A 23,733-nucleotide genomic window follows, 5' to 3' on the forward strand; every position below is an offset into this window, starting at 1 on the left:
TCCTGCTCATGCCTTTATTTATGTTATATACACTAGTTAGTGCCATATTTCCTGCTGTTAAAATGTGATTAAACCAGATCTCTTTCTAAGCATTTTTCTTTTCAGATAAATGCTTACAGAATATTTTTCCACAATATTAGTACATTGAAATTTATTTCATCATTCAACTTTTGATATATACTTTGATTAATTTCAGTTTTCCAATGTTGTGGTAAACATACTGATTTGTGTGTGTATCCTTTATATTGGATTGGTTTTCTATGGACCAAATTCCTAGGAGTGAGTCAAAGGTCAAAAGCTTCTCGTATAGTTCTGAGCAGGTAATCTCAATTCATTTCATTCATTTTGAAGTGTTCAATTGATTATTGAAGTATATCAGTGAACAGTTTCCTTTTGTAAGACCGCCTCACTTATAACTGTGTGGTGAGTGAACAGGAGCACTTTTCTCCCGCAGGGGTGTTTGGTGAGCTGGATCTTCATGGACTTCCACGTTTAATATATAAGACTAAACTATCAGAAACTGCAGAAGCAGGTTCCAAAGTTCTGTCTCTGATGGATGCTGTGGATTGGCAGGTAGAGACACTGCTTTGTGGTGTACACATATGTAGTCCACTTAACAAGCATTCTTCTCCGTTCTCGTGGGTATTTATTTTCTCAAATGATTAACTAGGTGAGAAATGATTATTTTATAGTTAGCTTGCACAGTATGCCCTAATAGCAGCAGCAAGCATTTAAAAATTATGGTCTCAAAGGTCCTTTGTAATATGTGGAAAACAATAACCCTATATGCAATTGTTAATAAAAGAAAAATATGAGCGTTTGTAGCTAAAAAACTGTTCTCTTGAAAGAGAAACAATGGGATTACTTTAAATATACTCTATTATTGAACTAGTTATCATCTCACTTCTAGTTTGTGATTTTACACATTAAGCATTTGGAAAAAAAAATGCCAAAGCCCAGTAGTAATCAAATAATGTCATATTAAGTCAGAGATTTTGATAGAATAAAATTGGTAAATTTTAAATTTAGAATTCTTAATGTAAAACACACAATCTAAATGTACACTGAATATATACATGCAATTTATTGTATTTGATAATATGATTGCTAATCAAATATAAATTAAATTAGAATTATTTAATTGTTCTTACTAATAAATGTAAGACTATCTTTAAAATTGTTCTTGAATTTGCTGTCTGACTTTTCCTAAGGAAGGAGACGAGATTGTGATAACCACCACAAGTTATGATTTACACCAGACAGAAACTAGAAGTATTGTTAGAATCCTGCATGGACACAAAATTCTCATTCTCAATGATAGCCTTTCCTACAATCACCTTGGTAAGTGTCTGCTCATTAACTAAATTGATGCATAGTTAAAATGTCTGGCAATGTTCACATTGCAGTGTTCTATCCTGTAATTATAATTCTTTGATAAAATGTATTATAAATATTTTAGCAGAGCAATTCACCCAGATTGCCTCTGGTAGCCAGAGCTATGAGCTACTATGTATGTTGTCCATCAATAATCCCTGCCGAAGGAACTCATTTATTCAATCAGAAAATATTCAGCAAACATCTGTGGCACATTCTACAGGTCAAGCCCTGGCACTTGGGTCTCCTGAGGAGTCTTCTAGATGATTCTTACGCATAATGAAATTTAACCAAAATCAAAAGCTGCCGTAATTCATTTCATGAACCATTCTGCAGCTGTAATGACCAGTAGGGAAGCTACAGTGAAAATATAACTGTAATTCTCAGGATGGAAAATAAGTGAAAGAAGTAAGTCATAGCATCTGAGGAAGATCTTTCTTATTTATAGGAGCAGAACCTACCGTGCTCCTTCCACTCCTATCTCTGGAAGTGACAGCAGACAGGGCAATAAAGTTAGCAAAGCCTTTAGAAGCTTCAGAAGCGTTTGCTCTCTGATACAGCAGGGTAGACTAGAGGACAGCTGATCTATGAGAAAGAAGCTTATAAGAACTTTACAAGCACTGCTTTGATAGAAGCACATGTATCTATTATACTCTGTGATATATTTTTAAATCATAGGAAAAAAGCTTTACTTAAGAACTGATGATTAGATTATAATTCATTATAAAATGGTTTAATTATAAAGCAATGTTTTTAAAAATCGACAATAGTTTCTCTTACTTAAGGTAGCAAACATTTCTTTCTGTTTGAAATGAGCTTGTTTGCCTAAAGTTTTCAAATGAGATTTCTAGAGATTGAGAGTGCAATTTAGGTTATGTTTTACAAAGAGAGGTACAGGAAGAGTGGACGTAAGCAGCTGCAGAGATTGTTGCAGAAGGGAAGGGAGATCAGGGAACACCCCCGCCCCCCGAGATCAGTGGAAGACCAGGTGTTGTCCAGTTTGCTGGCTGCACCCAAATTCACACAGTGGAAGGTGCCTGCTCCTAAGACAGAGACTGAATCCTCCAGCTAGTAATGTCCACGGGAGCACAGCTGAAACCTAACAGAAATATGGCCAAAAGGGAACCAGAACCAGACTCCACAGTCCACACAGAACCCACTCTCCCCCAAACTCCACCACTCACTGGTAGGCAAAGAGCAAACACAGGAAAGAGCAAGACCAGCTCAAGCACCAGGCTAAGCCACAGTCACAGAAGCCTGGAACTCAGCCCAGAAGAACTGCTACAAAACAGTCTGTGCATTTGGTAACTAAGAGGTATGAGAACCCTAGTCAAACTGAAACTGAAGTATAAACAGGACTAAGAAGAGTCTTTTCTTGTGGGAGTTTTGCCTTTTATTTTGGTTTATGCATGAAAGGTGTTTGTGTATGTGAAATAGAGAACAGTAAGTCATGAACTTAAATACTACATTTCATGGTCATGTTAGGGTGAACCTCACTAAAATTATATATGGAAGATTTAAATACAAGGTGTCTGTCAGCATATTAAAATTTTTTACATCTTTGCCCAATATCCAATTATTCTCTCTTCCAACTTTTCTTTTCCTTGTCTCTGTAGATAATCTCTCAAACCATCACTTCCTCTGCCCTACATTCTAGACATAAAAATAATCACCCTAAAGTCCTATTTTCTTCCTCTTTTTCCTCCCCTCAACCTCTATGCATAGTTAGTACTTATCATTACAGTCTTTCCACATTATTAAAAACAGATCAAGATTGTCAAAACAAGTTTTAAACCATATGAATGATGTAATTTACTGGTTCTGTAGGTGCTGGTGTAAAAGATAACAGCGGTCTCTTTTTGATTTTCTACTAACTTGTTTTGAAGTCCCGTAATACTCCCACGATCTTGTTTTGACTGATTAGACTCTGTTCCATTCTGTATGATAGTATCAAATTTGAGGATCTAGGCAACTACTTTGAAGGCAATAAGATTCACTAAGATGCCCATTCTGGTTTGACTATTGTCTTCTTTGGAAGTCCTGTAATGTTTACAATGCCTAAGTTTTATTGGTCTTGTTCTCTACTGTTTTGTCCAACTTTATAATATCTAATGAGATAGACAATTCTTTTTAAGGAAACAAGAGACAACGTTGATAACCATTGTTGATAACCTTGTACTCTGTTCTACATCATGTGCTATGTCTATCCTTGGTTTTGACTGACAGCTCTGTTTTGCCATATTTGACTGTATTCTCTCCCCCCCCCAAAAAAGTAATAAGCACTAAGGAGTAATAAAATCCAAAATGTGTAAAAAACAAAAAAGATAACAGCAGTTTTCTCCTTACAACAGACTGACTGGAACTGATCCTATTATTATAGGAGTGGACTGAATAGGTGCAAATCCATCAGAACCTAACCGCACCAAAGTCACATGGCAGGAAGATATAACGGACTAAAGAAATCTCCAAGATGCCAACAGTTTTACAACCTCATTACTGCTCAGCTTTCAACACACACACACACACACACACACACACACACACACACACACACAATGAAAACACGAGAAAACAAGGCAATAAGGTGCCTCCAAAAACTCTTAATTCTTCCAAAAGCTTATCTCGCAAAGTAAAGAAATGAATGCACAAAGAATTCAAAAATCAAATGGTTAAAATGTTAAAATGTTTAAAGAAGTCAAAAGAGAAACTAATAAGCATATCCATATGATCTGTAGTGAGCATATAGAGAATGTAAATGAATGGATAAAAGATCTAATTAATAAAATGTTTAATGAGCTTACAGAAGAGGAAAAAATTCAAATTAAATTAAAGAAGATAATGCAAGAATTAGACATTATGAAAACATGAAAAATTTATGGATTTTAAAAATTTAGTCGAAAGTATGGGCTTTCTTATTATAGTTGGTCTTTCTGACCACTCTGATAGAAGACTGACAGAGTATGATAGGGTAGATGCAATAGATCATGCACTCAGTGATACCCCCCAAAAAGATATTATGAAAACCAGATCCAACAGCTGCTAGATGATTAAAAACAACACCTTTTTAATATAGGAGTTTAATATAGTATAGGAGTTAGGGGAAGGTCAGAAGATGACACCAAATATATAAAAATATATTTTCCAAAATTATGGCAGAAAATTTTCCACACTTAGGGAAAGAATTCAGTATCAAGGAAAATAAGGCTTACAGAATCCAAATTTAGTGACCAGAAAAGAATCTCTTCATGAAATATCATCACCAAAACCTTAGAAGTTGGCACAAAAAATGTAAGCTATTACAGAGGAGTATCAGATAATTTATAAAGGCAAGTGTATCAGAATAATGGCAGAATATTCAACAAAAATATTAAAAACCAAGAGAGGTCGAAGAAAAATTTTCAAAGCCTCCAAAGAAAACTAGTGCCAAACTAGACTACTGTATCATGCAAAATTATCCTTTAAAATCAATGGAGATATAATGTAATGTTAGAATTCAATAGACACCTTTCAATAATAACTCGATGAAATAGTCTTAACTTTTCAATCTAAAGACACAGACTGATAGACTGAATTAAAAACAAAATTCAACCATATGTTTGCTTACAATAGACACACCTCATACTCAGAAAAAAAATGCGTTGAAAGTGTAGGAAATAATATTACATGTAAACCACACCTAAAAACAAGCAAAAGTAGCTATCTTATTTTTGAACAAAGTGGACTTCAAGCCAAAACTGATCAAAAGAGTAAAAAAGGTTGGTACACACTGGTCAAGGGCCAATTAAATAGTGAGGTATAACAATTGTAAATATTTAAGCACCAAATGTTGGTAGACTTAATGTCCCAAAACAAAAACTACCAGATATAAAAGAACAGATGGTGTAATGCTTGATACACTGTGTCAACTTGAAAAGTCAGAAGCTTAACTATGTGTCTCAGCAGGCAGTTAGGGATCTTTCTTTGTAAACATCCTGAACAAGTGCAAGAGGAGGGCACTGAGATAGTGTGAGTGCTACACTCCCTCAGGGTAGATAGCCTGCATACAGGATAAGGGAGGAGAACAGTTTTGATCACCCCTCGCTTTGTGCTCTTTTAGCTTTTGCTGTTTTATGCCGCCTTGAACAGTTGCCCCTCTGCCATGCCATCCTGCCTTGGAGCCAACCAATTATGGGCTGAAACTTCTACAAATTGTGAGCTAAAAAAACCCTTTCCCTTTTTAATTTGGGTGTCCAGTATTTTGTTCCAGCAATGAGAGAGAAAACTAGCACACAGAATTGGTACAAGAAGTGGGGTCATTGCTGTAATACCTGACCGTGTGGATCAAGAGCCTTTGTGAACGGCTTTTATTGGAAGAGTTTGGCTTGTAATGGAAGAATCTAAAATGGTCCTGATATGTCACCTGAAAGAGTAGATCAGGAACACCTTAGCAGATTCCTTGTTCTATATGGGAGCTTCTGATCAGAACACAGATCATAAAATCAGTAAAGACCATATTTATGAGATTTCTGCTGGGAAAAAGTACTGCATTGGCTGTTGGACTCCAACCAATATGTGTTTTGGCATGGCACAAAGTTTGTCTGCACTTTGCTCATGTACAGAAACTTTTCCTGAGACAGAGTTAAGGGTGGTGGACTAATTAACCTGGCAGAAGAAATTTCAAGGCAGTCAAATATTGAGACTATGGCATGGCTGCTTTTTGGAACTTTTAGCCAGATCTATGTTGGGAAAAAGGAAGAGAGCCTAGTAGGGTGATTTAAAATGTGAGTTTGACAAAAAGGAAGCTCCAATAAAGCTGTGTTCATCAAAAGTAGAGCAGAGGAGAACTTGATTGCTGAGAAGGAAGAGGAGAATACAAAAAGATGGCTTGTGGGCATCACAAGAAGCAGCAAGTCACCGCCTTTTGCAACCTAAAAAAAATTGCTATGAGAAGAAAACTACAGAGCACTATGTCCCACAATGGTGGCAACCTAGATAATTTGTTCCTCAGAATTGGATTCAGAGTACTCAGAGATCCAGGTTCTTAATCCTTATAGGCAAGAGAAAGAAAAGCCTCAGTACTGCTCCAACTGGCAGCAGACTTAGGCAGCATCCACATGGCACTGGTTTTAGGTACTTGCATGATGCAAGAGTTTTAAGGTTAAAAAGGCTTCCCCCTCAAAATCAGAAGGCTAGGAGACCAGGCTTTCTGCCCCTGCGTGGGCAATGTGTGAAGCTGTGAGTGTGAAGCCAAAGGCCCAATGGAGAGCTCCAAAGTTTGGAAAAGCCAGGAACATGCATCATCTGAGGAAAACTGCAAGGAGGGAATAAAGCAGTCCCAAAAGAGAAGCTGTGGGAGCTACAACCAACAGAAATTTCATAGGGATGGAGTCACCCAAACCTTGTAGAGTACACTTGTCATAGGTTGTATGAGATGCAGCATGTGAAACTCCAGGACTTAATGTTTACCCTGCTCAATTTTGGGCTTGTTTTGGTACCATTTCTTTGTATTTTCCTGTTTGTAACTTTTGGAATGGTAGTGTTCATCTTATGCCACTGAATTTTATAAGTGTTTAACTTTCTTTTCCTTTATACAGAGGCTCATTGCTAAGAGTTTGCCTTCCATCTTGGAGGAGGCTTGGAACTTGGACTCTTCAGCAATACTGAAACTATTAGGATTTAGTCAACTGTTAGATATGGACTAAATTTCTTTTACACGAAGGGATGTGCATGAGTCTTTGGGGGGCCGGGGGCAGAATGTTATGATTTGTGTCTAGGTGTCCCCCTAAAGCCTCATGTGGTCATGGTGGTGCTTTTTGGAGGTGACTAAATCTAGAGCTTGTGATTGATTCATGTTCTAATGCTGGGATCAGCGGTGTGAGTGCTATACTTGCCCTAGGGCAGGTAGCTTGCAAACAGCATAAGGAAGAAGAAGAGGGTCGCTCTCCCTTTTTTGCTCTTGTTGCTTTTGAAGTCTTCTACCGCCAGCAACTGCTGCTCCTCTGTCATGCCACCTTGCCTTGGAGCCAGCTGATTACATAATGAAACCTCCACAAATCATGTGTTGGGTAAACTTTTCCTCCTTAATTTTGAGAGTTAGGTATTTTGTCTCAGCAACAAGAAAAGTAACTAAGACAGATGGACACCAATACAACTGTGGTGGGGGTTTTCAGTACCCCATTCACTTAAATAGGCATGTCAATGAGACAAAATGTCAGCAAAGTAACATTAGGGTTGAACCATATCACTGACTGAACAAATGAACTTAACAGATTTCTATGGACTGTTTCACCCAACATCAATAAAATATATGATTTTAGCACATGGAATTTTCTCAAAAAGAGGCCATAAAATATGCTTAAATAAATACAAATAAATTGCAATAAATCTATTGCACAGTATTGGATCATGGCTCAGTGAAACTAAAAATCAACACAACAAAAGTCATAGAAACTAATGGCACTAAATAGTACACTTTGGAATAATCAATGGGCCACAGAAGAAAAAAGGGAAAAATTAAAAAGCTCCCAGAGTCAAATGACTATGCCAGGATAACATATCCAAACATTTGGGATGCAATGAAAAAGTTCTAAAATGGAAATTCATAACTGAATATACTTCCTGAGCAGAGCCACAACTGCACAAAATGTACAACAAGAATCAACAAATGGGATTATATCAAATCTAAAAGCTTCTGCATAGCAAAATAACAAGCAATGGAGTTAACAACCTTCACAATGGAAAAACAATTTTTTCTGCTACTGCTCAGATAGAAGATTATGATCCATAAAATATAGAAAAGTTCAAAAGAGTAAGATCCAAATCAAAAGAGCCAATCAAAAACTGAGCAATTTAAATGAATAAACACTTCTTAAAGAAGAATTACCAATGACCAATAATCACCTGAATACAAATCAAAAACAACACTGAGATGTTAATGAAAGTGGTTATTATCAAGGGTTTTAAAAAAGGATAAATTCTGGCAAAGTTGTAAGGAAAAAAGAGCCCTTCCACACTGTTGGTGTGAATATAAACTAATAAAATTACTATAGCAATCAGTATGGAGAGTATTCAAAAATCCAAAAATAGAAATTTCATTTGACCCAGGTATATCTCTTCTGGGTATCCATCTGAAAGAGTTAAAGTAATATAGAAATACTTGTACACCCATGTTTACGGCAGCACAATTCATGTAGGTAAGTTATGGAAGCAGGCTGTATGTCAATTAACATATGTACAGGTAAAGAAAATGTCATATATTTGTATATACACACAGTGGAGTACCACTTAGTCATAAAGAAGGATAAATTTGAGATATAAAAACTTAAGTATTGCAGTTTCTTTGAGAGACCCAAAGTATAAGTAATTTAAAGAGTAAAATGAAAGAGACACAGTAGGGAACAGGGAAATAGACTGTGGAGATGAGAGATGTGTCTGGAGAAATGGGGAGAGGGGAGGTTAGGTAGAGAAAGTAGAGGTAACAAATAATCACTATGCAATTTGTATAGCTACCAACTCCTTAAGATGAATTTAATTATGATGTATCACAAATATATACCAACACTAAAAAGTTATAAATGTGCACATTGTGTTTGACATACTAGTTTATATTTCGAATGAATTGTGCTTGAAAAGTGGAATAAATAATGGTTAGTTATCTAGGAAATGATATTGGTGTTGCTGATTCTCCTCATGGCTTTGGAGAAGTCTTTGTTTTGTTTTGTTTTTACTTCTCTACTTTGTTTCCTCATCTATTAAAAGCACAGTAAGCTTCTCAATTTGTTGTACAGCAAATCTTGTGCATAATTTGTACTGGTTGCAAACTCCCTTTGAGATTTGTTAGGCAGTAACTCTATAATTGCTGAGTGCAGGTCTAAAGAGAACAAAGGTATATATTGGTTGTGTTTTAGTTTCTAACTAGGAGTATGTTAAGTTCTATTACCTATATATGTTTAATCAAGTAAATCTAATCAGTCTATGGAATTAATGGACTTTTGCAAGAAGTTGTCTGGCATATTAAGTGCCAAGAATCTGATAAAGGCACATTTCTCAGCATGGGCAATGATCTGTCTGTCCTTCTGTTTCAGCCAAAAGATACTATATCCCTGAAACAGGTCAGAACTACATTTTAGCTGCGGATGTTGGATTACTAAGTAGGAACATCAAAATAGTTGGTGAAGATTACCCTGGTTCGTCCAGGGACTCTTTTGGTGCACGCATCCTGGTTGGCTCATTCACTGGAAATATGATGACCTTTAAAGGTTGGTATAAGTTCAACATATTTTTCTAAATTATATATGACATTGCCTCTTCAATTGTGAGTTCTTAAATAATTTTTACTTCATAGGATTACTTGGGATAATAAAGCATTAAGAGTGTTCCTGCAGTTTACGTACTACTCTTCAAATTAATTCTACCAGTCTTGGCTGTTTATTCTATTTTCATACACAATAAGAATTTCAAACTAACAGTGACTTTTGGTAACTTCTCACCAAAATAGAAATCATCTTATAACATGTACAACAAATCATCTGTTGTTTTGCTGTTGTCATTTGCATGTATTTAGAATTTCAGACATACACCGAGAACACAGAAAGCAACATAAATTCAAATGTCCATCATCCCTCACCAGTTACCAGCTTAGACTAGGCTTGTTTTATCCATGCCTCCTCCACTGTCTTCAAGCTCCTGGATTCTACGCAAGTGACCACATGTATTTCATATTGAAATATTTCAAACATAGATCGAAGAACATTGACAATTATTATATCTTATTCCATTTTGCAACACTTTTAATGTTGGAAAAAGATCTATATATTGTACAGAAGGCTATCCCAATATAAGTTTGATCATAATCAGTCAACAGAAGTTTAGCTTATGATGAGAATGACAATTATAATAATGATTGTGATAACAGGCTCTGTCCTGAGCACTAAACACATATTATGTCATTTAATCTCCATAATCTTCACAAATATTACTCTTCTTTAAAAAATAAAGAAATCCATGTTTCAAAGGGTGAAACTGATTTTATCTTAGATACTAATCTGTATCTATCTTACTTCAAATTTTGTCACAGGCTCTACTCTCAAGACAACCTCTTCTTGTGCCTATAAATTGTTTTGTGATATAAATTTTAAAAACCCACATCTGTTGCCAAGGTTCTATTGGTTGATTATGCCAGTTGGTCTACTGTAATCATTTCTGATTATTATGTTCTTTATTATGTATTCAAAATTGGCTCATGAATTTCAAGACAGACTTTTTTCTAGTACAGAATGACTTCTCCAGTGCAACCTATTAATACTAAATTTTTGAAACAAGGAATATTCACACTGGATCCAAGTTTCTTTTTCTAGAAATTAAGTATAATAAAAGCTCCTAACTCATAGAATATTTTATAGAATTAAACCTCATATTGCCTGTTAGTCATTTAGTATAGCCACTTGGTACCGAATAGCTGCTCATGGATTATTATTTTATTATCACTAATCTATAAAGTTATCTCATGTCACTTCAGTGGTGCTATGACAAACTGGTCAGTGAATAATTGACAATACATATTAAAAGGTTTGCTGAAAGATAGCAACCTTAAAAACTCTTTATGGCATCCAAATTGAAATCTCAAACTTTGCTTCATGTTTTGTGTGTATATTTTCAGGAGGGCCATGTTACCCTCAGAGAAAATTGATCCCTGATGATAAGTGTACTTAGCTTATACAATGGTTTGTAGTTCTTCAAAAGATCACTTTGCATTAATAAATATATAACACATCTGTACAACTAAAATTTTACAATTTTATGGGAGAGTCTGAGAAAATGTCTAAGAAGGCAAAAATGGGAAATACTGCCTTTCTGAGAAGCAAATAAAAATGAATCAGGTTACAAGAAAAATATGAACAGTTTTATGTAGCTTTTTAAAATGTTTTATTGTATTTGTTTTAGGAAATTTCTTTCTGATATTTCCTTTCCCCAGGAAATGCAAGAATAAGTAATGTTGAATTTTATCACAGTGGTCAAGAAGGCTTCAGGGACAGCACAGATCCAAGATACGCAGTGACATTTCTTAACCTAGGACAGGTTCGTACTCTAATTTTTGCTTCTGTTGAAGACAAAATAGTTTTATTTTCTTTTAACTTAAAACTAAGTAGCCAAGTCTTTACACAGATGAATTTATAATCTAGTATGATAAAAACTTTCTTTTTTAGACATCTAGCAGCATGTGATTTTTCATTTCATGCATTTATTCAAAGCGAGTAAAAAACTGTAGGAAAAGAAACAGAATTAAAGATCTGTGATAGTGGTTCACATCTCCACTTTATGGTACACAGTAAATAACAGTTTCCAGCAGAATGATTTTTACTTATGTTTCTCAAATGACAAGTGTGTCAAATATCTGTGTCCTATCAAAAAAGGGAAGACAAATATTAGCACTTTATAGGTAATAGTAAAATATATATGCATACAAAAGCATGAGATTTTTAAAATGTGCATTTAAAGTAAGCATTTTTTTGTGTCATTTAATTATAAATTCAAGATGATATGAAAATTTTCCTTGATTAAAATCCTACTAGGAAATCATCTCCTGTAAGAGAAAGCAAATTGAAAATTAATAAATGTTTTACTAAAAATCACTTCTTCCTTTGCTTTAAACACACTTCAATTTTATTTTTCAAATGCTCTCTGAGTGTCGTGTTTTATAGATTCAGGAACACAGCTCATCTTACATTCGGGGCTGTGCCTTTCATCACGGCTTCTCCCCAGCAATCGGCGTGTTTGGCACAGATGGCGTGGACATAGATGACAACGTTATCCACTTCACGGTGGGAGAAGGTAACATCATAATATTTTGCTTCAAATAACATGTCTTTCTCTGGCAGTATTATCTGTAAAGCCATACTGTCCAATTAATCTTTTTGTGAGGATAGAAATGGTCTATATTTGCATAATATGGTAATCACCAAGTCACATGTGGCTAATGAGCCCTTGAATTGTGACTAGTATAACTGAGGAACTGAATTTTTAATTTTAATTATATTTAATTTAATTGTACTTAATTTACATTTAAATGGCCACATGTGTCTATTCCTATGCAATTGGACAGTGCAGTCTCATAGCACAGAACTATTACCAGACCATGACCGAACGTGAGTTAGCTAGTAACTAAGCATTTACATTTTGGTTTTCAAAATATTCCTCACATATCATCACAAAAATTATTCCTTCCAAAAGTTATAGTATTTAAAAAAATGTATGATTTTAAGTATGTTTCCTGAGATAGGTATGTATTTGTTAAAATCAGAAGTGCAGGCTGTAAACCCACCGGGTTTATAAGCACCCCAGAAGAATCTAATTCAAGTCGTTTATGAAAGGGGGTGTAGCTAGGGATATAGCTCAGCAGCACAGCACCTGCCTGGCAAGTGTGAGGTCATGAGTTCAATTTGCAGAACCAAAGTAAAATAAAATAAAGGAGGAGTCAATTAGCAGAGCTGAAAAGGCGAGGTTGAAGCCCAGTAGCACAGCGCATACCCACTATGTTCAAAGCCCTGGCTTCTGTTCTTAACTCTTAAAAAATCTAAGGGAAGCATCTGTCAGGCTCAAAGTACAAAAATAATTTCATGAAAAAAAGAGACATCACTGGCAGCATCAACTACAAATTAATATTTGTGTTCTGGGGATCTTTCTTCTTATATTTTATTACAGGCATCAGAGTATGGGGGGATGCCAACAGAGTCCGAAGAAACCTGGTGGCACTTTCAGTTTGGCCAGGAACCTATCAGAACAGAAAAGATTCAAGTTCCACCCTCTGGCATGCAGCAATCGAGGTAGTGAGAACAAATTTGTAGTTGTCATTTATGATCATCATTTCTACAGAAATTGTAAATCTCGAAATATTGTTGCAAATGGTTTTATCCTTTAAGTACTGATAACCAAATGAAACAAGTTAACGGGAAGGAGTGAGCAGACTTTGGAAAGTGTGTAATTAACTCTAATAGCCATTTCTTTGTCTTTCTAAGGATGACCAGAGTTTATATTGTTCTCTTAACTGCTTTCATCACGAACATTACTTACCACCTTCAAGTTCTGGTAGCACCACAGGATTTCCCTGTGCTAACTGACTAGTTGCACTGTTAGATGTTATTAATCGGACCCTTCTTGTTTCCAGTGAAATTTCTTCAGTCACTTTAAGTGTTGGCTTAGATATAAATTGGGACAACAAGAAAATAGTAAGTACGCCGAGAAGTTTGGACAAGCGTGGGCTTTTTGTTTTTACTCCCTTTAAAAGATGGGATAAGAATTGAACATGGACTTGGTGCACCTTATTAGTGTAAGGTTAAAAAAAAAAGCTAGAATTTAGCCCTCATATGGGAGGAGGAATATTCACTTGAGCTATCACCAAGGATGATTCCAACGCACAATGAATATTTAAATTAAAAGAAAAAAACCTGTTACAGTAAAAGGCATTTGTCAAGAAAGATGGGGTAAGTGTATTTCTACCAAGGGAGGTATTTTGAAGGAAATTATGACAATGTGCCTTTTATTGTGATAAATTTTTAAAATTCAAGCATGTGCTTGTGTTTTTCAGTCACAACTCATTGATCAAACATTTGTGACAATTTCTGTCAGATACAAACATCACAGGGTGTCTTCATCCATCTTATTCACCAGATTCATCATTTTCACCAAAGTCAAAATGATCGTGAAAAGTAAATGTTCTGAATTGACTCAGGACATTAAGCACCCACAATAGCCCAACTAAAAGACTGCTTTAAAAAGGGGCAAGAAAGATAGGGTAATTGTATTTGAAGTAAGGAGGAGTATTTTGAGGGGAGCCAATGGCTGTATGTCTTTTACTGTAATAATTGTTAAAGATTTGATCATTCACTATTCTTTTTTATTATACCTGAGTTATTAGGTTGCAGCCACATGTCAATTCCTCATCTTTAAAGTTATCTAAGCTGTTGAAAGAAGACACTCATTTTACACTTAAGAATTCCATTTGACCCTTTTCTTTGCCAGTTTTAACAGTAGGGTGTGTACTGTACCTGAAATAATTGAGACTATTTTGATGACTCTGTAACCAAGAACTGAATATTTCTCTGATCTTTACTTTCATCTTCTGTCACCTTGACTTGGGCGATAAAATGAAATTATTTAGTATACTCATCACTTGTACTAACTTAGTTATTGATTACAGCAGATTTACTTAAATTAATGAGCATCACCATCGAATCCTACATCCACTGTAATTGCTTTAGTTGTCTTAATAGAACAAATTGGTAACAAACTATAAAAGGAGTCACAAAAATTTTTGTAACCTTCCTGAAATTTGGCATATGACTTGTAAAGTTTTGAATCACATTCAGTAGATTTTGTGGCCAAAATTAAAAACAAAACATTTCTTTAATGCAGTTCAAGGATGTAGGGCTACTGAGGATATAATACCTAGTGATGGTTTTTACACAAAGAAGTTAGTATAACTTTAATACGTTGGTTGTAATATATTTGAATTCAGCAAACAATTAGAATTTTTCTCCCACAATTATGATCAGAATTAAAGGTTTTCACAGGTACGGTGTCATACACTTGCTCTCATTGTGTAATTGTGCAATTGCCTCACCCAAAGTATTTTCTTTCTTTATCGTTCTGTCAGATAAACAGAGGAACTAATACAGTTTTACAAAATAATGTGGTTGCTGGATTTGGAAGAGTGGGATACCGCATTGATGGTGAACCTTGCTCAAGTAAGTTAGTTTTCCCTTAGCATAGAAATACTAAAATAGGCAGGTAAACAACTAGTCCACATGTGCAGAAATGAATAATTATGTTTTGCTGGTTCGATATATGATATCTCTTCTTTCTGGACACCAGAAGAACTCAGTAAGGGAAACTAATATTGGATCTGAAAAAAGTGGGTAAGTTTTTAAGGAAAACTGTTTTTCAAGTTTATAATCCAAAAAATTCAGTGGTAACCTCAGTTCTTGATGTGGTTGTCGCTGGAATTTTGAGTGCTTCATCCTCTGTGTTTTCACTAATGCAGGCTCTTAGCATAGAGACACTTATGCCTGCAGGCAAAGGACATTATTTTACACCTCTGCTTTAGTAGGAAAAATGCCCACTATTTATATATTTAAAATTGCATGCATAAAAATTCAAGGAACATGAATAGTTCTCAGACATATTTCTCTTTTGCTTAGGAAAAATTAAGAACTAATCAAATATCTATCTCTTTGGCAGGGCTGTAGGGAAATGAAAATGTACACATTACTGATTGAAGGACAAAATGAAATAATCTCTATATAAGAGAATCCACCAAAATTATATGTGAATTTACCTTTGACCTTCTACTTCTATTACTCTAGTTAACGGTTGTCTTTATGCGATTAAGAAATGATTTATAAGCAAGGGTATTCATCAAGTCATCATCAGTACTCACAGACCACTGAAAGCCACCCTGTGTCCCTGAATGGTAGCTTTGTTGTACAAAGCTAAGTACTGAAACTCTGGGACCTGCTAGCGAAGAAAGCCAAAAGTGCCTATGTTTGATATTGAGAAAACCCCAAGATATTCTTAAATGCTAAATGGAGGGTATGGAACACTACATGGGATGTTGTTGTGTGTATAATCCATATATGCTGTAATACGTTTTGTAAGGGAAAGGAAGAAAAAATATAATTTCGTGTGGGTTTATATTTACATAAAAAGGGATTTAGGAACTTATTTTATAAGCTCTTGAATTTTTAACCATGAACACATATTATTACCAATTTTTGAAAAGCAAAATAAGATACAAAACTTCAGTGTTGCCCCTTGAGAAACTCAAAGGAATTTCAGTGAAATGAAACTTTTCTTAGAAAAATTTGTTCCTTTAATGTTGATTTTGGTTTTAAAATATTTTAGTGTGGTGTTATTTTCAAGTTTCACTAGCTATAATTTTTGTGCCATAAGATTTACCTGTTTGCACTAGTATGATGGCTACTGAATAGCTATTTTTAAATTTATTTGAATAAGTATTTTTCTCTCAGTTTGAAATGAATTGGAGTTAAGCTAGTTTTATACTTATGCCAAATGCATATGAAGAATAAAATAACTTTGTCAAATATTAACTGATTCCTTGAAACATCCCTCATTATTTTAGTTCACAAACACTTGAAGTGGCTTTTTTTTGACACATAAATTTAAAATCTGTAATTTCTTTGAAGCTGTTATGGTTTTTTGAAAATCAATATATAATCTTTGAATATAAATACTTATTAATAGTTGTAACATCATGTGTTACATTTCAATGACTACATTGATATTACTACATAACTGAGTATGTTTAAAAAGAGATTTTGGATTTACAGCAATTGAAATATGAAACATCACAGAGAAATGGAAGCTTAAATTCCAGTAATGCTTCTCTGTTTATCCCAACAAGAGGCTGGGATGCTTGGAAAGGGAACAGCGGCGATTTGTCATGGCCTTGTATAGATTCAGGGACAGAAATACAGTCATCTTCTTATGGCAGAGTAAAATAAAACCCAGGCAGATCATAAATAATGTACAAAATCCAAAGGCCTGGGAAGAAGGGAAAATCGATGGAAGATAGGAGGAAATAAGACACCCAGATTCCAAGCAAGACAGCTCTAGGAAGAGATACTGCTCTCTACAGACAACCCTCCAAATTGTGCACACTTTGGGAGGAATTAGTAACGTTACTGATCCAATTTGGATATAAGTAAAACTTGCACTAAAATCTGCTTTTATTACAGGACATATTAGTAATGAGCCCAGTTCTCATTGAAAATATTTGCAAGGCACCTTATATGGTTTATTCATTTCATTATGAAATGGTCATAAATTAGACATTAAAATGTTTGACATGGAGGAAGCTGAAGTTCTCAAAGGTTAAACAGCTTTCTCACATTCATGGATGCAACCTTTACAAAACACGGTAGCAGTTTACTGTATTACATTCTTGGAGGCAAGGATATGATGAATGAGCCAGACACCACTGTCTTCTCTCAGAAGTTTACATTCTAGTAGAAAAGAGGGAAGGAACAACTTGCAAAATAGCAAATATAGCAACTAAACAATTTTAGTTGCAATGCAAAATGACTGAAGTGCAAATTCAAATAAGGTAGACTGGGAAAGAAACTGAGTCTTGAAAACAGTGCGACAAGAAAGAGCCGGCCACTAAAGGTGGACAGGGGAAGCTTTTTACAGACAGCAAGCGTTGCTGTTGATTTCACAGTTAGGCTCATTTGTTATATATGCTGACTAACTGATGCTGTTTATTAAAAATATCTGACTTGGCTTGCAAGGTTAACTCTGATTCTGTGTTGTCTTCCAAGGTCAGCCTAATCCTGTGGAAAACTGGTTTGACAATGAGGCGCACGGGGGTTTGTATGGCGTCTATATGAACCAAGATGGCCTTCCTGGATGTTCCCTTATTCAGGGCTTTACCATTTGGATGTGCTGGGATTACGGAATTTACTTTCAGGTGAATTTGGTTCAAGGTGGTGATTTTCTTTCATGATTTTCCAAGGTACTATTCAACTGACTGTATTTTATTACAGACCACAGAGCGTGTACACATCTACAATGTGACCTTAGTGGACAATGGAATGGCCATTTTTTCAATGATTTACATGCCACCTGCTGTATCTCACAAAATTTCCAGTAAAACAGTGAAGGTGGAGGTAAGACATGAAGAAGGACAAGGAGCACCTCTGAGAAGGGAGAAGTCATTGAAAGACAAGTAACAGTAATCTCTTGTGTTCCGTCTCTTTCTACATCACAGCCCTGTGCCTTGGCCCCCGCACTCTGGGCCAGGAATCCCCTCATCCCTTCAGCTCTCCTGCACTTCCCCCACCTCTTCTGCTTATCACCTACTGCATTTGCAACACAGTTAAAGTTTCACTCCTTCCTTGAAGGTTTCCTTAAAACGGCATAGTAATACAGGCATTCTCTCTGTTTTTTGTGCCTATTGTTCTCTGGACATATTTCTATTAAAGGAACGTAACATCGTTTTCAGAAAGATTTGCCTGTCTGTCTTTTTCCCTCTCACTCTGAATGTCATTCTAGCAAGTCAGAATCACATTTTTATCTTTGTTTAATGCATGTTCCACTTCCCAAATGTATAGTATTTGCCTTGCTACAGTACAATTGTGTTATTCATTCATTATTATGTTTCTTAGGAAGAGTTGTTTCATTTATTTGTTTGAGACAGGGTCTCACTACGCAGTTCAGGCTGGCCTTGAGCTCACTTTGTAGCCCAGGCTGGTCTTGAATTTGCAACAGCCTCAGCCTCCTGAGTGCTAGGATTATAGGCATGCACCACCATTCCGGCTGGGAATAGTTATTATTAATGCTGTGTTGCTTGACGTTTTTAAACAGAGCACATTAATTGTTGGAAGTAGCCCTGAATTTAACTGCTCTGACGTCCTACGCGATGATGACCCCAATATTGAACTCACTGGTGCACATCGCAGTGCTAGACCTCCAGCAGGTGAAGATTTGCAGTTTTATCATTGGCATTTGTATGAATGCGTATTCGAGTTGTGTTGACTTTCTTCTCTTCTTTCTGGGGTTGGGGAAAAGGCGGAAGAAGTGGAATTTGCTGGCCTACCTTTGCTTCAGCTCACAACATGGCACCCTGGAAGCCCCACGCTGGGATCATGAGTTACAATGCTATCAGTGGCCACCTGGATGTCTCGGGCAAGTTTAAACATTGTTTCACAAACCTACTCAGCGAGAACTATGAGAACTCTGAGAACTATGTAAAGTATGATATAATCAACGTTTCATTGTTAGTAAACATATATAAATGAATTTCTATATGAATACGCTCAATATGGCAAGAAAAAGAATCAGATATGGAAGTCTGTTTCTAGACTGGTTCCCTGGCAAAAGTTTGATATATTAAAAAATGACATTTAATTTTTTTTTCAGAGCAGCAGGAAAAAAACCCCACTGGTATAGTGATTTAATGTTAATTAATTGATATTTATAGTAATATTAATTGATATTTTATAAATATTCTTTTGTGTAAGATTATATATTACAGCTCCCTTTTCACAACTGAAGAAACCTAAGTCAACACAATGTAGTGAAATTCTACTTGCTGCATCGAAAATAATTACTTTTCTTGAATGCTTTAGGTTCAACATTTGTTGGATTTAAGAATGTTTGTTCAGGAGAAACTAATGTGATATTCATGACAAACCCTTTAAATGAAGATTTACAGCATCCAATCTATGTGAAGAACATACGACTGGTTGACACTACTGAACCATCTAAAATATATATACACAGGCCTGACATAAGGTAAAATATATCAAAACCCAGTTTTTTCTCCCATCTTTACAGATCTCCATTCTCCCTTTTCCATGTTATAGGTCTTAAAAGTGTTGCTATATTAAAATAACTAATTTCTGTAAAATTTTATTAAGCATTATAAAAATGAAGACTTTTATAATACAAATGTAAGTATTTTTCAGTTGATTTGTAAAAAAAAGGGCTTTCATGTGTATATTTTCACTGTTTCTCATGTACATCATTAAAGGATCTGAACAATATTCCACATCGGTAGATTTCCATTAAAAATCATTAAATAACAAGGATAGCTTTGTCATTTATTCTTTTTTTTATTTTTTATTTCTCTCTTTCCAAATATTTTATCACTAGCAAAATGTGGTTGGAAATTAAATGTTAGCCCTTCTAGTCCCTAGGATTGTAAATACACAGAAATTTAGAACAGTAATTTTGTGATCATAAAAAGTTATTTGCTGTAAAGATATTTTACTTATAGTTTAGGTGATAAAATAATGTAGCCAATAGCTGCTATTTTTTACAGGCAGTGCAGAACAAAAATCTAGATTCAAGATGGTATTGGAGGAATTTAAAATTCTATTGGAGATCTCTGACCATTTTCAGTTTAGGAGCAAAGAGAAGGAACAATGTTTTGTGATTAAATAGGCATCTTTCTAGAGAAATATAATGTTTCATAAATAGTTTGGCTTCATCCGATTTTATTTTGCTGACAGCCCAATGCTTACTTCTTGATCATTGTTGAACTACGATGTTCTTTGGTTCAGCAGAGGTCCTCCTCACTGGACAGTTACAACTTCCTGTTACTTATCATTGAGTTTTTTGGATTTAATGTATAATTATAATTTGAAAAAATACTGCCTTTTCAAGTACACTTTTTTGAGTTCTGTGTTTCCAGTGGATGCTGTTGGGGCTCTCTAGGTCTGCCCCAAATGCTCTATATGTTGGCCCATAATAACACTTGGTTGCTCCTCTTTTCAGAATTTGCTCTTATCCAAAGTGCTCTAGGCAGCCTATTCTTGTGTCCTAGAGAGAATGATGGTCAGGTTCAGGTGCACAAGGCTGGCCTCTGTCTTGAGGTAGCAACGACACCTGTAATGAATTTGTGTTGCAAAAGTTTCCATGGGATGAGAATGATGCTGGCCTAACGACTGTTCTCTCATTTTCTTTTCCTCGTTCTGTGTGACTTCTCTCCTTTCTTTTTGGAAAGACTCCTTCCATGATAAGTTTGTTTATTTGTTTTTTGGTCTTTTTCCTTTTTATCGGTACCGGGGATCGAACTCACGACTGCCTGCTCGCAAGGCAGGTGCTTATGCCACTGAGCTAAATCCCCAGCCCCTCCTTCCATGATTCACTTACACAAAAATCTCCTCAGGCTCTGCTTCTGGGGAAGTGGGACCAAGACTGCTTCTCTTTTACTACCACTGTATGGGGATCCTGCTGCACCTCTTCTCACAAGCTTGTTTACAAAAGCACATTGCACGTACTTAAATACAAAGGACACACGAACTACAGAATTTATGTATGTGTATATTGCTACTGGGATTGAACCCAGGACCTTACACATGCTAGACAAATGCTCTACCACTGCAGTATAACCCCAGTGTACAGAAATATTTATCAAAACTCTTCCCCTGGACTAGTAGATTATGGACAGGTGTAACTCATAACTGTATGTTTCTCTTAAAACAAAAATGAAATGATGTGCTAGATGGTACCCAAGAGATCTGTGTGTTCCACTATTGTGTTTGTTTCTGTGACTCTGGAATATTTCCTGACATGGTGTGTCATAATATTTTATAAGTGTGGTGTATGTCATTTGAATGTGCAGTACATTGCATATTCAGTAGATATTAATTAATGTATCAGGAAACAATAGAAACTGCAAGTGACTCAAATAAAGCCAAAATGCCCTTTATGTTTGAAGTGACAAATTTGTGATGTTTCATTTCTTATAGTTATCTGCAGAATGGTTACTAATATGTGTTAGGTGAGGCACAGCCTAAGTACCTCTGTCTATACATAGACAGATTTCTACAAGAATATGTAAGTCTGCAATTGGTAAAGGACCTAACAGCTCAAGATAGAGAGGTGAAAGAAACTGAGCTTGTATTAAACATTTATATTACTTCATAGTGAACAATACTTATTAACTTTGAACATGAGAAAGGAGGGAAGGATAATAAAGGCTTTCTGGTAAATGTAGGGATTTTGTATGTCCTGTACAACAGAGAACTCTTCACCTGCTGTATGGGAAAATGTTATATATTGTGAATAATGCGCAAACACGAAATCTGTCATTCCAGAACAACCAAAATGCAATTTTGTATCCCACAAACATGTCATTTTGAAATGTTAATAAATTCATGATAACAGACCAAATTATCACAAAGGAAAAGCAGACTTCATTACATTGCTATATGCATATGCTACTTGGTCTCATTTTAACTCTTTTCCAAAGTAAGATTCAATCAATTTTTTGAGACCCACTCAAATACTCAGGTATGTTTATATTGCTTTTTTGGACAGTGAGCTAAGTCGCTCATTTTGCCTCTTCTCCCTAGTAAAGTGAATCCATCTGATTGTGTGGACATGGTTTGTGATGCCAAAAGGAAGTCTTTTCTCAAAGACCTGGATGGATCCTTTCTGGGGAATTCTGGCTCAGTGATACCTCAGGCAGAATATGAGTGGAATGGCAACAGCCAGCTAGGAATCGGAGACTACAGAATTCCTCAGGTGATGCTCACGTTCTTGAATGGAAGCAGAATTCCTGTCAGTGAGAAAGCACCTTACAAAGGTTTGTTGGATCTTATTCTCTTGTTAGATCTCAAGTTCATGAAAGGAAAATGTTTTACTTGTAATGATTGATGTACTCAGCTCTACTTATTAATATTACCTAATAGATTTATGAATATTTTGTGAAGAGATTGCTTTTCATTGCTACCATACATATATATACATATACTTCCAGGAATTATTCGAGATGCAACCTGTAAATACATTCCAGAGTGGCAGAGCTACCAGTGCTTTGGGATGGAATACGCAATGCTGGTTATCGAAAGCCTGGATTCTGACACTGAGACGCGAAGACTTTCACCTGTGGCTATAGTGAGCAATGGTTATGTCGATCTCCTTAATGGTATGCGTTTGGAATAAGTGGATCAGAGTTACATAAAGCATTTTATTAAATGCATAGGTGCATCTCATTATCACATAAAACTAGCAAATACAGGATTTCTTGGTTTTGCATTTGTAAGAAAAAATCTACATGCAGGGGTGAGACTTGACCCTTTGGCAACTCCCCATCCAGTAAAGCCAGGGCAGCTATTTGGAACTGACTGTTTGAAGAAGGACTGGAGGAGAATCACAGAAAAGTTGACAAGCATCTCCAGAAATATTAATTTCCTTGCATAAATTAAAAACCTAATATTGTATTATCTGGAGTACTTGAGAAGCGGGTCTTCTCAGCCTAATCATTTTCATTTCATCTATCTTTGGAAGATTTATATCTCCTATTTTCCCCCTCTCTCATATTGGATTCCTTTGACCGTCATGACCAGTGTGTGAAGGTGTAGAATCTAGTTTCTGCCACTGTGATCTTAGGTAGCCCTAGGCAGAGGAAACACAATGATCTCCATAAGGATGCAGATCAACTTAGGAGGCCAGGACTTTTTGAATGAATCAAGTAAACTTCTAAAAGGTACTGAGAACACAGCACAGGGATCTACTGTGTATATCACTGAGAGACACTGGGGCTCCAAGGTTGGTCCTTAAGCAGGCTTAGTGTTGAAGGGACATAAAGCCTGGGCCACAGAGATTTCTCTTACAGTATAATATCTAACTATTCTAAGATACAACAAAATAGCTGAAACTCCCCAGAAATGCACATTTTAAAACTTGTTAAAGAGACTAAGATAAACTTAACTGGATATCCCAAAGCCTCATTATCTTAAGCCTCTCCTCACTTCTGCTACCTAAAAGCACTTGGTTTCTGCAGGCTGAGTCAGTTCGATGTTGAATGCACCCTTTCCGTGTTCACAAGGCACAGATCCAGAGTGGTCGGTGGAT

General features: G+C 35.8%; 1 protein-coding gene across 2 annotated transcripts in view; it reads left to right on the forward strand.

Annotated features, from left to right (window-relative positions):
• Nucleotides 1-23,733, forward strand: part of Pkhd1l1 (PKHD1 like 1) — a 148,190-nt gene that overhangs the window by 106,765 nt on the left and 17,692 nt on the right. For both annotated transcript variants that reach the window (XM_063257635.1, XM_063257634.1), the window contains exons 57-70: nucleotides 455-573; nucleotides 1,212-1,341; nucleotides 9,438-9,611; nucleotides 11,327-11,430; nucleotides 12,054-12,183; nucleotides 13,054-13,175; nucleotides 15,005-15,095; nucleotides 17,688-17,836; nucleotides 17,913-18,035; nucleotides 18,733-18,844; nucleotides 18,937-19,053; nucleotides 19,497-19,662; nucleotides 22,230-22,462; nucleotides 22,637-22,804. In XM_063257635.1, coding sequence (XP_063113705.1) covers nucleotides 455-573; nucleotides 1,212-1,341; nucleotides 9,438-9,611; nucleotides 11,327-11,430; nucleotides 12,054-12,183; nucleotides 13,054-13,175; nucleotides 15,005-15,095; nucleotides 17,688-17,836; nucleotides 17,913-18,035; nucleotides 18,733-18,844; nucleotides 18,937-19,053; nucleotides 19,497-19,662; nucleotides 22,230-22,462; nucleotides 22,637-22,804 — 1,938 coding nt within the window. The remainder of the gene's footprint in view (nucleotides 1-454; nucleotides 574-1,211; nucleotides 1,342-9,437; nucleotides 9,612-11,326; nucleotides 11,431-12,053; nucleotides 12,184-13,053; nucleotides 13,176-15,004; nucleotides 15,096-17,687; nucleotides 17,837-17,912; nucleotides 18,036-18,732; nucleotides 18,845-18,936; nucleotides 19,054-19,496; nucleotides 19,663-22,229; nucleotides 22,463-22,636; nucleotides 22,805-23,733) is intronic.

Source organism: Cavia porcellus, unplaced genomic scaffold, assembly GCF_034190915.1.
Source record: "Cavia porcellus strain 051 isolate PalLab524CR breed Dunkin Hartley unplaced genomic scaffold, mCavPor4.1 scaffold_10, whole genome shotgun sequence".
Classification (NCBI taxonomy): Eukaryota; Metazoa; Chordata; class Mammalia; order Rodentia; family Caviidae; genus Cavia; species Cavia porcellus.